The sequence below is a fragment of the Homalodisca vitripennis genome, chromosome 2 (genome assembly GCF_021130785.1).
Source record: "Homalodisca vitripennis isolate AUS2020 chromosome 2, UT_GWSS_2.1, whole genome shotgun sequence".
Classification (NCBI taxonomy): Eukaryota; Metazoa; Arthropoda; class Insecta; order Hemiptera; family Cicadellidae; genus Homalodisca; species Homalodisca vitripennis.
The window spans coordinates 7,148,823-7,163,564 of NC_060208.1; the positions used below are offsets into that span (position 1 = coordinate 7,148,823).

Consider the following 14,742-nt stretch of genomic DNA (forward strand, 5'->3'; position numbering starts at 1 on the left):
GTATTATTTTTTCCATATGTTCTTCTGAGAGATATTCTGACTACTTCATATCAATTTCAGTTTGACTTTTTGTTCATGAATAAAACATTTACTATCATGTATTTAATACATCTTTTCTATTCTTCAATACCTAAAAGCAGCTTTTAAATGTTTCTTTCCAAAAATCTAGTGTGTATTAATACAATTGAAAACATATTTTAAGCTTATTTGCTTTTCAAAGTACTTTATGCAACATCCTGGACACAATGAAAAAATGAGGTGAATAAAATAATTTCAAATCAAGAATAATCAATTTTTATTCAACCTACAAGCGCATCAGAGGGTGGTGAACTTGAAAGTTCTCAGTCTTTTATGCATAACTTAATTTACATTACAAATTATAACTACTAAACATAAACTCAAACTACTAAACATCTTTTGAACAATTATGCATATAAAATTCAACTCAAGTGGCGTGTGAACTCTCCTGGAATACAAAATATATTGTGATGGTTTTATTTTTTATAATATACAAATGTATAAAACAGGTGAGAAAATTATATATATATATATATATATTGTATGCTTTATGTGGTGAATTATTAGAATGAGTCCAAATATTATATTTATGTATGAATTTGCATTTAGCACTCCTTTTAAAACAACATAGATATAAAACCTAAAGTGAAAGAAATAGAGCAAGCTTCTAATGAGCGACACAGAACAATTTTTTGACTAATGAACATGAATACTTGTAAAATGCAAGATCTAGATGACATTAAAAATATCAGTTTTCATAAAATGATTTGCATAGAAATTCCAATCTTATTCTAACAAAATAACAAACATATTGGTAAGATACTAAATAAAACAATGACGTCACATTAAAACGTCTATAATATATATCCAAGCAACTAAAATTAGGTTTGATTTCCAGAATTGTATGAGCAAACCAATTTGTATGATAGCTTCTTTATTTTGTAAGCTCATGCGATACGTAGTTTTCTAAACCAAAACGGCATGTCCTATAAAATGAGAGTCAAGTAACTTTTGAAAAATGTGTTCTGCAGATAAAAAACAATCACTACGTGAACATGAATTTCACAAACATAGACTAAGACATATGGCTTCAGTTTACAAATACACGAATAGCATAAACTGATCAATATGAAAATAAACATCTAATGTATTTAACTCATTACTTTAAACGTGGTTTTTATTATAATAAAAAAATATATAAAAAATGATCTATTACCACAATTCTCATTTCCTCTACGTGTTATTGTTAATGTCCTTACCGGCTACAGAATCGACGTCAATTATTTAATAAAACATAAATTATATATTATTATTTATTTCACTGTTATTTCCTTAAGCTCTCTGAACTATTTTTCTAAAAAAAAACAAGAAATTATTTAATGATTGTAAATAAATTCTTATCTTATTAAATTCTCCATAACTTCCATAAAGGCCGAACAACAAACTTATCAATAATATAAACCGTGTAAAAAAGAAAATTCTGCGAAGTTTTAAGAAACTCAGTTGAAAAAATGGCTTACACAAGTATATATAATGGCCCAAATATATAAAGTTTTCATAGTTTTAGACGTACATTTTGGATCTGTATTTCCCAAATTTAAGTTGTACAAAGTTTTCATATTTGAAATGATTTTATCTGTCCATGTTTAAAGCAAATAATTACTAGCATGACTGCAAGAAATCTAAGAGATAAAAATGACTGTATTAACTTAGAAAATTATAATTATTGAATACAAAGGAGAAGGCCAAACATTTCCACAGAAAGTGAAAAATAAAAGCATCCTATAACGTGGTATTTTGTACAATAACAATTCACTAATATGTTATTAAAACCTACAGTGCATATTTGACTACGAATGTATCTGTACTATTGCTTTAAAGACTTCAATAACTACTTCATTGGGTAAATCAATAAACATATCCGTTATACGTAAAATAAAAATACTATCCGATAAACAAAAACGTTTCGATGATAATGACTTATAGAAAAAATTGGAAAAGAAGGGGTAGAATTAAAAATAAATGGTGACAAAATAACACACATCCATAAGACCTACAGACTTTAAGTATTGGCGCAATGAAGATACTATAAACTGCTTAACTTCTTCAGAGTTCTTGTAGTAAAAAAATCAACACAAAATAGTTTTCAACATGTGGCACACATATAATATAATGAAAAATTATCTATGTACAAAAAGAGTTATAACTACAAACTACCTTAAAAGTAAGTGGTCTTAGGGAACATATTACGCCTACATAGGCTGTACCGATACAAACTGTGAGGCGTGAAGTCAAGGGCACAAACAATTATTATAATTTGTTGTAATTGTAATCACATAATGGGTAGTGTGAATGAAATGAAGTTCTATGAAGCTCTACTAAAATTTTAGTTTAAGAATGTTCTTAGCAATAACGGTTTTCGTCCCATTTTATCCAATAATTACTGCTTTCCAAAGTCTTAAGCAATTGCTCAGCAAAAAGTGGTAATTGTCTTATTGGCTGAACGTTGGCGAAGCATTTCACTCGTGGGGCTCGAAAATATTGCATTTATGTCTGCTGTTCGCACGATATCTTTAAAACGAACTGAGCTAGACTTGAAACAGCGAATGAAGTTTCATTTTTATATAAAGAACACTGAGTTTGAGTATAGTGAAAGTCACTTCATGGTGAAGTATAGTGGGATGTGGCTGAACGTTAGCGAACAATTTTACATTCTTCTTATAGGTAACCATGACGGCAACAAGAAAATAGCAGAACAAATAAATTTGTAATCAAACTCATTAAACTCAAAAGAGATTTGAACATGTGACGCAGTAAGACATGTAGTTTAATCATCCAAAAACATCCAACATAATTTTATGGTGACTGGGTGTGTAGAATTTTATTATATAAACACTGCCTTATAGATTGAAACTTTCCATGATTTCCACATAGACGAGAATGGGTTCTCTGGTACATGTACAACCATGGAATTTGGTTGAGCGTCGTTGAAGCCTATTAGGCATTAGGGCTATGAAGCCCTACTGAAGTAGGGTGCCACAATTTCTCTTTTGCTTGCCGGGGATATATACAAAGTTCTTTTCCGTATGGTAGTCTGTCCTTCTAACGGTCAATAATGTAATGAGCTATAGATTTTGCATTGAACATCAGCGAAGGCAATTGGCGTACTGTTGCCATGCTTACTTGTATCCAAGTGGTAGCAAAATTACTTCATTTTATTCAAACTATCCAATTTATGAATAGTTATATGAAATATGAAATGAGCTGTTAAAATAGTAATGTCTGGTAAATGAGTAAGAGCAACCCAATACACAATACACTTCTGTTAAAGCGCGTATTTACAGGTTGCATTTGACAGACTTCATTTTATATTCAAGCGATTCTTGATTTACTTAATCTTGTTTTATAGCAAACCCGGTAATACTGATATACTCTGTAGCGGAAACAAAGCAAGTGATTGTGATTGTGTGTGTGATTTCCCAGTGATTGTGAAACGTGTATTATGCCATTGCATGAACCCAAAGTATGATTACAGAAAAAAACCCTGCGAACATCATAGTATTGAGTTGATTCGATCAGTACTGCGTATATTTTTATGATTACCCTAAAATATGACCAAAAAGACCTAAATTAAATGAGAGAATTGAAGGGATCTGACATCATGGGTTGCCAGTCATCGCTCAATCCTTTGCTCAGACTGTATTATGAATGAGAGAACAATACATAAGTCAAAGTTCTCAACGAATCTAGTACAGAGGTCTCAAATCAAGTAGGGATTTCCAATCGAGGTCAGTAGGGATTGCGCATTGTTTCAAAACCCCAGTGTAAGGATAAAAACAAAGGTCCATCGAATCGCATCGAAATTGTTGATTGTAAATGGTTATAGCCTACTCTTTCTCAATTGTTCAGTAGTATAACAAAAACACAACATAAATCGTAGCATTAGACGGATCCGTAGTTTCGCGTTGCCGGAGTTGTCGTTCATCGTACTCCAGTTTCAGGCCTGAACCTAAGCGCTCGCCGACCTGCTGTCTGTCCCCGCCGTCCCTGTCGACGACCCCTCCATGGATGTATTCTTCAACCTCCTAGGCACACCTCCTGGAGGACCCACCTCCTCCTCCTCCTCGTCCTCCTCGATGACGCTGCTCTGGATCCACTGCCTGATCCTGTCCTTCTTGGCACTCCGGTCGACCGTGGTCTCTATCCCGTATTCCACAAGTGTCGAGAGGAGCTTATTCTTCTCCTCAGCGCTGCTGTGAAAACTGTACATGGAAGGGCAGAGACCGTCGTCCTCGTAGCTCATCTCTGGAAAAATAGGATAGTAATTGTAAGAAATGGTATATATTAAAATTGTAAGACTATCATATGTATAGCTGAACGTATAATTGAACGTACACTTGAACTGTTAAACATCCAATAATAGTTCAAAACTCTCAGTATACCTGTATTATTAGAAATTCTACGCAATCTTTCGAGCGAGGCGTGGTGATCTCAGTTTTTGGGGCTTGTCAGAACAAGAAAAGATATGTTTTGGAAACCCTGTCGTGAGAGTGATTACAAGATAAAGATGTCTGTGCACACTACCAAATCATCGTATTTAATTATTTCAAATTAGATGTGTTTGAATTCTTAGTAGTTATTTAATAGTGACTTAAATCTGAGAAATCATGAGACGACCAAATCCATGTTTAAAATGAAGTGTTTATACGATGGAAGGATTGTGAAGGAACAGGATTTTTCCAGACATTTGCCATCGTTCATTGATACAAAAAATCAGTAACACTACTTTTTCAGATGTGCAATCCGATCTCTTCTTCAGGTAAATCTACCTGAAGAAGAGATCAGTATGAGGATCTGGAAACGTAGTGTTACTAATTTTTTGTATCATTGAACTGTGAAAATAGATTGTTACTTTCGGTTCTTAATAGCAGTTGAAGATATTTAGAATGTTCTACAGTTTGGAGTTTTTTACTTTTACATCAAGAGTTTTAGAAACTAAAAGCAAAATTATCTAAGTTCTTATAGTAGTTGCAGATAGTTACTACATTCTGACCTCCTGACAGGTAATCCCTTAGGACTTCAAAGCCTTCGGTTGCAGATAATGAATGATGTTATCACTTAGCAGCCGGAGTTATTAGGAGGTTCTTTCTTTCTTGTGTATTTTTTGTTGTTCACTTTGACTGTGTGCTGTAATCAAGTGACAAGGTTTGTTATCTTCTACCACTGGAGCTCTAGGCGGATTCCCCTAACATTTTCCTGTGTCGCGGTCACCGAATCTCGAATCCCACCCTTGACTATACGCAAATTACGATCCGGAGAGCCCGCATAAATAAATATTGTTTGACGTTTGCGGGTGTCGCTATTGTGGATTCAATCCACTTTCTACTTAACATAATGTTAAGAAGTATGTTTTGGAAGCCCTAAATTAATTAGTCTAATTTAATTTCAATAATTTGTGAATGCTGAATATAGCTCCAGTCCATTTTCCTTCTTTGTACTATGTCTGAAATCTGGAGTCATGTTTTTTGAAGAGATAAAAGTCGGTGACGAAGAGACTCAGAATGAAATCTTTAGATCGTTTCAACATCAGAGACAAGTAAGCTACAAAATATAGTGTAATATAGTGAAGAGGTATTCTCATTGTCTGATCAGGTGCGCATTTCAGTGCACTAGGATGTTTTAGACGCAATCTGTAAGCACGGTGGAGCAGCCGAGTTTTCTACACATAAAGTGATTATTGTGGGAAGGGTTGATTCAAAGTCAATGTTGACTTCAGCTCCAGTCCGAAACAATTTAAAGAGTTCATTTTGAGCTTCTTCGTTGCCGAATTTTTGATCTCCTCGGAAGAACACGACTCCAGATTCCAAAAGTCAAGTCTGTAACAACGTCAAATTCTAGACGATGCTCTAAGAGGAATGTGAACTGGAGCTAAACTTCACATTCACATTCAATCATGTGTTTAACTTTAAGGAAGCAAACATATTTGAGCACAAAATGAAAATATTTTAGTCCATTATAACTGTTTAATACTTACAATATTACTGTTGTTAGTAGTTTATTCCGCTCCTTAATATTACAAGTTGTACATAATAGTTTGCTCTGTACAATAATGACCCGGTAAAATCAGCTGTAAGCCCAAGGTCAGAGCATCCCTTTGCTAGCCCCGACTTACCCTAACAATGACGTCACTAGGATTGTGAGGTCAAACAAAGGATCTGGACCAGCCAGGCTTTCTTAGGGTAAACTCTATACGTTAAAGATGTGAGCATTGCGATCGTTGAGATTTCTTCGTAAAGATGGCCGGTTCATATTGATTGTGACGCGATTCTCTCTGTTTTCTTTTTCTTTTAACCCCCACTCTGTAGGAGTTTGGGTTTCCTATACAGGGTGTAACAAAACTCTCTACACAAACTTTAGAATATTGTTCCACGGAGCAAGAGGAGCTAAGAACTACATTACCGTGTAAGGTGAAGCCTGCCTTAGAGGACCCAAGGCGCCCCCCCCCCCTTAGAACTGGTGGCAAGCATCATTCTGTAACTTTAATAATTTAACCCTTTCCACTAAGGCATAAACCTCATGTTTACCTTTTTCTCTTCCTAATCCCCATTTATGGGCAATTAAAACACTACTATAACATAATCCAGTTATTTTGTCTTAATCTATATAATGTTTTAAAAGGTGAAACTTAATAAATGTAATAAACAAAGATAGAATTGGCATTTAGATTAAGGTAGGGCCTAAACCATTATTTTAGTGTTCACGCGTTGAGGGAATTATGCGCAGTGTGTAATGGAACTGGAGAGTTGAGACTATGCATCGCTGGCTATCACCAGTACAGCATTGTTAACCTGGTTTGTGCTGTTTTACGTATTTTTGCTGTCCGTAGAGCAATGGGCAGTGAAATAAACTACGCAACATTGTTGATTTTGTAACGTTTTGCTTTAAAACCGTTACCAAAGTACATTGTTTATATTGATATACCAAAACCTGCTACACGTAAACAGACATTTCGGAATATCTTACCTGATTATTTTAACGGGTGTGAACACTGAATGATACGGGTTGTTAAAAAAAATGTTATAGTTTGGTACTGAGTTTCCAGTTTAGAAAAGGCACAATCACTCTTTAAAGTTCTTGAAGGCGCAATTAAATTTTCATCACCAAGATACTGACCGCTCTGGCGATCCAAGGAAGACTTGGCGAGCCAACGGTCCTCCAGGTACCTCGGTAACTCTGTCAGCCTCTGGGGCCTCTTGTCGGCCCTGGGCTCCAGGAACTTGCGGAGACATCGCTGAGCTCGTGCTGACACCAGCTTGAACAACTTGGGCTTGCGGACCGGCATCAGCACCTGACGCAAGTCAAGTACAACTTACACAGGGTACTTATATAATATGGATTAAAACTTAGCCATGCTTTTTTAAATGTTTTGTATAGAAGATCTTATAAATACAACGTGGTATGGTTTTTTGTCACATTTATAGACTTTTTAATTATTTACAAATTATTATCTAAAGTACAATTTATAGTAGATACGAGTTCATGGCACATCATTGGAACACCGAAGGATTAGAAGACTGACCGGGTGCCAGAATTGAACAGTCTGAATGATTGGGATGAGTCAATGCATATATTGTATGATAGAAAGGGATGTAGGTGGAATGATGTATTGAAAATTATAGGTTTATAAGTACAGTAAAGAACATTGCCATGTAATGAGAATTGTTAGTGCAACAAACCATTTATTATCATTATAAATTTTCGATTAAATTAACTAATAAGATCTAAAAGAAAGGTTCACTCTTTCTTTAAACCTTCCGGTTAAACCAACACAGCAAAAAACCGATTTAACTGGGGAAACCTGTGGGTGTCTGGGGATGGGTTTTCCGTCATTAACCGCAAATTTCGAGAAAATTGATTGGAAGAGTGGATTGATAGTTCTAGTCTCTTGCGGTGGATGACTGTTAGAGCTATTGAGTGTTAAAGGCTGCTGCTAGCCTAGGCATGAGGAAATGCTGTCTCTGCCTGTTTTGGCTGCATAAGCTAGAGCAGAACTGGCCTCCTCTTCTTCTATGATATGGCTGACAACCCAATGGATCTGATGAAACACCTCAAGAAATCTAGACAGTAGGCTAACCCCAACCACACCCTTCTCGAACATCCTGCCACTCAGGACGCAAGCACAAAGGTTCTCCAGACTAGTGCAATCAGAGGTTCCTCATCTTCTTATCCTAAGAGGAATTATAGTTTTGTTTTGTTTCTTAAAATTTACCTTACCCTCACCCAATGTTCATCCACAGCCATCCTATTCCACTCTCATTTCCTTCTGTCATGCATTAGATGATAAACAGTTTGCAACTCTTGATCGACCCTCAGGCACATACCTGACTACTGCCGTGCCAATGCAGGTAGCGGGTGTACCTTGGGTCGTCGAAGGCAGCCTTCTGCCAGGGCAGGCATCCTGTCAGACACACGAACACCACGATGCCGAACTGCCACACGTCATGGGACGTCTCTGCCCTGGAAAGTTCCCAATATACAGGGTGTTCTAGAATTACATTTAAGACTACGGAGCCATTTCCTCCGTTCATTTGCATGCATTACTTCTTGCCGTAATAAAATATGTTAAATGCAAATAAATTCTAGCGTGCATATAACATTTATTATAAAAATTAAATACTTCTCATGTTTTGTTTATACTGGTTTTCGTTACATAGTTATTTAAAATAAAGAACTTTATTAGCATAGAACATTCTATAACAAGAAGCACTATAAACATGTATGTTTGTTATTCCAAATATTTTTTAGAAGGAGCTCCTACAATTCTCTTGTTAACCGTTATGGGTCACTCCCCTTCAAGTGGATATATTTTTGTGGTATAACTATTGTCTAAATGAATTGTTTAAATAGTTTTTTAATTACATGTCATTATAAATAGGAGTATATTAATTATGACAGAATCGATGTGTACGAACAGTACGACCGTACGTGAACTGTAGAAACAAAAGTGCAACAATTAGCGTGTAAAACTACATTTTAATTATATATTTGTACAGATATAAATAGTTGAAAACCACGTCATACATAATAATACTTTCAGTACTTCAGCAAAAATTTAACAATATCTGTTTCAACAAAATCGGATAAAAAACAATCAAAGAACTATTAGGCCAGATATAAAACAATGTTTTATAGCAAATAAATTTAGGCAAGCATATTAACAGGTGATGTTCAGTTTTTATTTATAATAAAAGAATAGTACAAACATACTGGTAGATAGACGGAAAACTATGAAGTAAGTTTACAAGAAGTCCACTACTTATTTTCTTGTGTAACATAACATTCTAATATATTGGAGCACCTTTTCGAACATTTTATACACATTTGTAAAGTAAAAGTTGTATATTATAGGCTTGTTACTTATTACTCATCAATAACAGTATCACTTTGTAAACCTCATGTTTGTATACAGTTTGGTTAGAAAATGATTTATTCAGCTATTTTCTTGTTTCCATCATGGTTGCCGATAAGAACATCATCGAGCAAAATGTTGCGCAAGGAAGCTTGATATCGTCCGGACATAGAGACAACAAGTGACATACGAGTGACAGGCTTCACTAAAGCTCAGCCCATTAGAAAGTTTTGAACATTATACACTACAATTGAAAGGAGATTGTGGATTTTATGGTTATGTCAATATCTGTATTAGAAGATTTTCTGCAATTCACTGTATCTGTAATGGCTGTTTTTCTCACAACTTGTACCGGGTTTCGAATGTAAACCTAATAGCGTAAACTTGCATCCTTTGTACCAAAGTAGAAAAGTCGAAAGGACATCTCACAAGCAAGACTTTTCAAGATAAAAAGTTCATTAAACAGCTGTTAAATCTCACACCCACTGCAGACAGCTGACAGACAGACAGGCCGTGACAGGCAGCGTGTCGAGCAGGATGGGACACGACGATGTTAGGTCAGCTGATCTGTCTGCCTACAAATCGGTAGGCTACACTTGCTTCTTCATTAGCTTCTGGTTGACCTCTACCCCTTCCCAGAGACTTTTGATCAGTTGCTAAATCGCTGAACCTAGTGTCTGTCCAGTGCCGGAGGGTTCCACTTGAGTAATTCTCCAATTGGTTTCTCAGTATCCGTAAGTCCACTAGTCCTTTAGGCTATTTACCTTATAACAAATGTTTTTTCTCTATTAATTCAGTGTAAACTAAGGTGCAAATGAAAATTGAAATTTCCATACAAAAATACATTAGTAAATTGGCACGACGCTTTGTATAACTGATACCCAATGTTCCCAAACTCACTTGTACGTTTCGTCCGTGGCCGTGATGAGGACCTCAGGAGGCGAGTACGGCAGCCACTCGTTCCTCCTGGTGACCAAGGTACCGGCCCTCCGCGTCTCGCCGAAGTCGCACAACTTCACTCTGGAGAAGTCGGACTTGAAGACCAACACGTTGTCCAGTTTCACGTCTCTGTGTACAAGGTCTCTGGAGTGGATGTGCTCCAGCGCCGCCGCCAGCTGTCACACAGTCCAGATGGAGAGTTATTTGGGAACAACACTTCAAGAGCTGACATACTATATACAGTTATCCGTCTAAAAGACATATGCTTATAGGGTAATTCATGTAATACTGATATTAAGATATTAGAGTTTACAGGAAATATAGATTCAGCCAATTATCTAAAAGCTAAAAGACTCCAAAAACATCCAACAATTTGAGTCATACTGTGATATGTAAGTTCCGGAAGTTGCTATGCTTTCGAATTTAGTCCAAATATACTGAATATAGTCAGTATATATTAATTTATAACTCAATGAAGTATTTTTGCTTGTTGAGTTGACATAGTCCATAGGTGATATGCCTAACAACGATAAACCAATAAAAATCTATGAACAAGTAAGTCATGCTTCGACGTGAAATTCTAGCACGTACATTACCACTGGTAGCGGCTCTAGGACCCAACGGTTGAAACATATTTAAATAATCAAGCCTACCTTCCTACGTTACAAATAGAGATTCATTTAAACTAAGAAAATGACAGGCTGTAAAATTTCTTGATAATTTGAAACTGATAAACATTATATATCTTTACAAAAGTCACGAGAATACTTTATAAAGAAATCTGATGTGTCTGAAGTAGTATTTAAGCTCAAATGAAACACCTAATAAGTCATAACTACAGAGTACTTACAAAAAGGTAACCTTCCAATTAGTAACACTTTGAAAGCATGTACATTTGTTTATAAAGTATATATTCATTATTCCAGACTAAACTTCAAGACTAAAATGCAGTTCAAGCTACGATAGAATATAGTTTCAGTTTGGATCTGATTTAACAACAACACTCAGGGGATTTTATAACTCTCTTCAGTAATTATCAAATGATACAAAATTTAAATCATACGACGACAGTTACAACATTTTTGAGATTTTTAATAATTTGAGTGTGCAATTTTAAAACATAATATATCATCGAAAGTGGTCAAACCTTTACACCAGGATGTGAATGTGTTATTTATGGTCATTTGATTTGGAAAGAAGGAAATTTGTGACGGAGTCGTGAACAAAAGTTGACAAAATTCACGTTATAAATTCAAGTGTGCATGTAAGGGCGTGTGTTCAGGGGGCTCTATCCCCCTCAAAATAAAAAAAAAAAACAAACTTTACAATTATTGTACCTAGTAGTTTTTAAGCTGGGGCACATTTACGAGCTATAAAGCTCAACCATTTCTTTAGAGAAGATCCCGAGCCCTTGTTTTTGGAGGATACTTTATACCTCCTAAACCACCCTGTGTGTCCGCTCCCTCCGACATAACCTTCTATATACGCCACTGTACCTGTCTGGCCACTCTCTTGCTGTGCAGTTCCCCGATCCCGGTCTCCGAGACGTTAGACGTGAGGTCCCCCAGGGGCGCGTACTCCTGGCTGAACACGTAGAATCCCGCAGTCTCGAACGCCACGTCATGTGTGGTTACTATGTTCTTGTGGGCGGCCAGATGCAGGCCGTAGTGGAACTCGCGGTAGAAGTCCCTGATGGATATGTAAGGTTTTGGAAGAGCCTTCAGCACCATCTCCGTGTCCGTCACCTTGTGTTCCACCAGCAGGATCTTGCCGAACCATCCCTCCCCCACGATCTGTAGGATGTCGAACTCCTCGGCGAGGTTCACCTGGGACAATCATTCAAACATCTTAGAACTGTTCCTTGCTTACAAACGTACCAGATTCAACCTCTTCTTTAAGATTACTATACTTTTAAATTATATACTTCAGGTGCATCCGGAAATTGAAGTTGAAGATAGTTTCAAAATATAAATTAATGTTGAAGTTTATTTGCATATTGACTGGTATTGACTGAGGTTGCGTGCTATTTCATTTTCTAGATGGCTTGCGGTGAGATATACAGAAAGGAAATCTTACACTAGAAGCATCATACAACTCATTCTTCAATAAATGAAGTTCTCATTCAACAATTCAAGTATATACATGAAATATGTCTCATGATACATTTACAGTTTTGTTCATTAAATCGAGTTTCATATCTAGGAGTTTTTAAACAATAAAAGTCTACACACCAAGTCATTATAAACTGATATGTTTTGGGATAGTTAGGCTACCTGTGTGAATACATCACCTGTTTCAATAATTTATAGGCTTATTGAATTTGTTTACAAGTATATTTATTCTGCTGTTTTATCGTTGCTATCATAGGTCAGTTCGTTTTTATGATATCATGCGGACATGAAATTTTTCCAATCACACGAATAATACGCTTTGCTAAAGCTCAGCCAACAACTATATATAGTTATAAAACCTTGACCACTAACAGAAAATTGTTTATTGATTTAAGCCTGGCCAATGAGCATTATGCTAGGCATATGTCAGTGTTATTTCTGTACACAGCTTAGTTTTGAATTATTTACAAATTACAGTTTCCGCTTTTATAAGCTCATGTGTGTTAATAAAGCAAGAAATATAAACAGAAAACTTCATTTGACATTTACAAACAACCTAACTAATAACAAACGTGCAGATACCGTGTTATATTACTATAACACGATTTTTGACTAATTCATGAGAAAATTCAGTCTTGTGAGTTGTGATCCGCAGATTTCTAATAAATGACGTAAAAACTAATATTATTATGTTAAGTAATAACACTTTTTAAGTTTAACTTAATCAACGTAACGGCCATTTTATAAAATAATTAAAACAACTTAATATTTACTTTCAGTATAAGTTAATACAATAATTAATTGCATGTTTAACTTTGACCTACAATCGGAATTATGAAAAGTAGACTTCATCTTCAGAACACCCTTGAAAAAGATTCCTGGTTCTATTTTACGTATTAAGCTCCCTCTGCTTCTTACCTTAATGTACACTTGACTTAAATGAAAAACGTCATGACAAAAGAAGTCTGAAAGGGATTGTCTTATTGCTGAAGCTCCAAAATGCATAGGGGAAGATATTTCAAAATAAATCTTCTGCTGCCAAGTGACATCTCTGTGTGTCACTCGTGATCACTCGACCAAGAGACTTACAGCAATCTTAGAAGGTCTCTTTAAGAATGTAGTCTGAAGGTATTGTAGTCGAGGACACTTTAAAGGAATATATTTTAAAGTAGATTTAAGATCATCAGAAGAGTCAGTAGAAGTCCTTACCATTTAACTTGAAGCTGGACCACTAGACATTTTTGAGGAGGATAAAAAGTCCTCTGTAGCTATTAATACATACATGACACTAGCAGTTTCCAGGAGGAAATGCAGGTGCCTTTTTTGTTTTATTGAATCCTAGAAACGCTTATGAATTTCGGAAAAAGTTAACCGCTACAATAAGCCAACATCAGGTTAGAAGACACCCGCCCCCCCCACCTCTCCACAATCGTTCCTGGCACGTTTCTTGGCTTCAATTGAAGATCAAGTTGAAGATTCATAAAACCTTGTGGCTACTTTCAATGTGTCAAATTTATACGATTTAAATGAGTAAGGTTTGAGTCAACAACATAGTGTAACGAGTAAGATACTTTTTATAGAGCTCCGTCTAAAATTTATAAAAAATATTCATTTATAGAAGAATGAAATCAAAGCATATAAGAATTACTACCTTAAAACTTTTATTTGTGTAATCAGCCTAGCGAAGTGATCGAAGACATCTGATTGCATCTTTTTATTGAGCAGTCGTATAGTCGCTATTGCATCATATATTCCTGAAAATTTGTATGGCAGGTATCTTTAAATTTTACCAAGTATAAAGAAACATGAAAGTAACATTTCAAATAGCCTTATTTTTAAAACTTTCCTCCTTATTTTTGATTTTCAGTATTCAGTAACTGAGGTATAACCGTTCTTTTTATAAACTGATTGAACACAACTAGAGTCCTTGGCTGGTTTCGAAAATAAGAGATTCCAAAGTTGTTGCTAATTGTTCATACTTTTACAAAATTTACCCGAGAATATACTTTATCTAACATTGAAGAATAGTCTAAAAATAAGCAGCAAAACATTTAAAATGCATTCCTCAGACGAGTATAATATTAGCAGTGTTTACAAGGGGCCAGTCTAGAGGTTAGGGCTAAGTCGGTATTTTGGTTCCGCGGACAATACCTAGGAGTTGGCAGCTGCTTGCGTCATTATCAGACAATAACGAAGCTGACATCGCGCTCTCGCTCTCTAGATAGAACTACAACCACTGCTAGGTTGGCAACACTGGATGAACGT

General features: G+C 35.7%; 1 protein-coding gene across 1 annotated transcript; it reads right to left on the reverse strand.

Moving 5' to 3' along the window:
• Positions 1-278: 278 nt before the first annotated feature.
• On the reverse strand, positions 279-12,211 carry LOC124353492 (serine/threonine-protein kinase meng-po). Its single transcript, XM_046803343.1, has 5 exons — positions 11,863-12,211; positions 10,328-10,542; positions 8,400-8,535; positions 7,192-7,366; positions 279-4,323 (listed from the first exon to the last, which is right to left on the reverse strand). The coding sequence occupies exons 1-5, from the start codon at positions 12,094-12,096 to the stop codon at positions 4,028-4,030; spliced, it is 1,056 nt and encodes a 351-aa protein (XP_046659299.1). The 5' UTR covers positions 12,097-12,211; the 3' UTR covers positions 279-4,027.
• Positions 12,212-14,742: the final 2,531 nt, after the last annotated feature.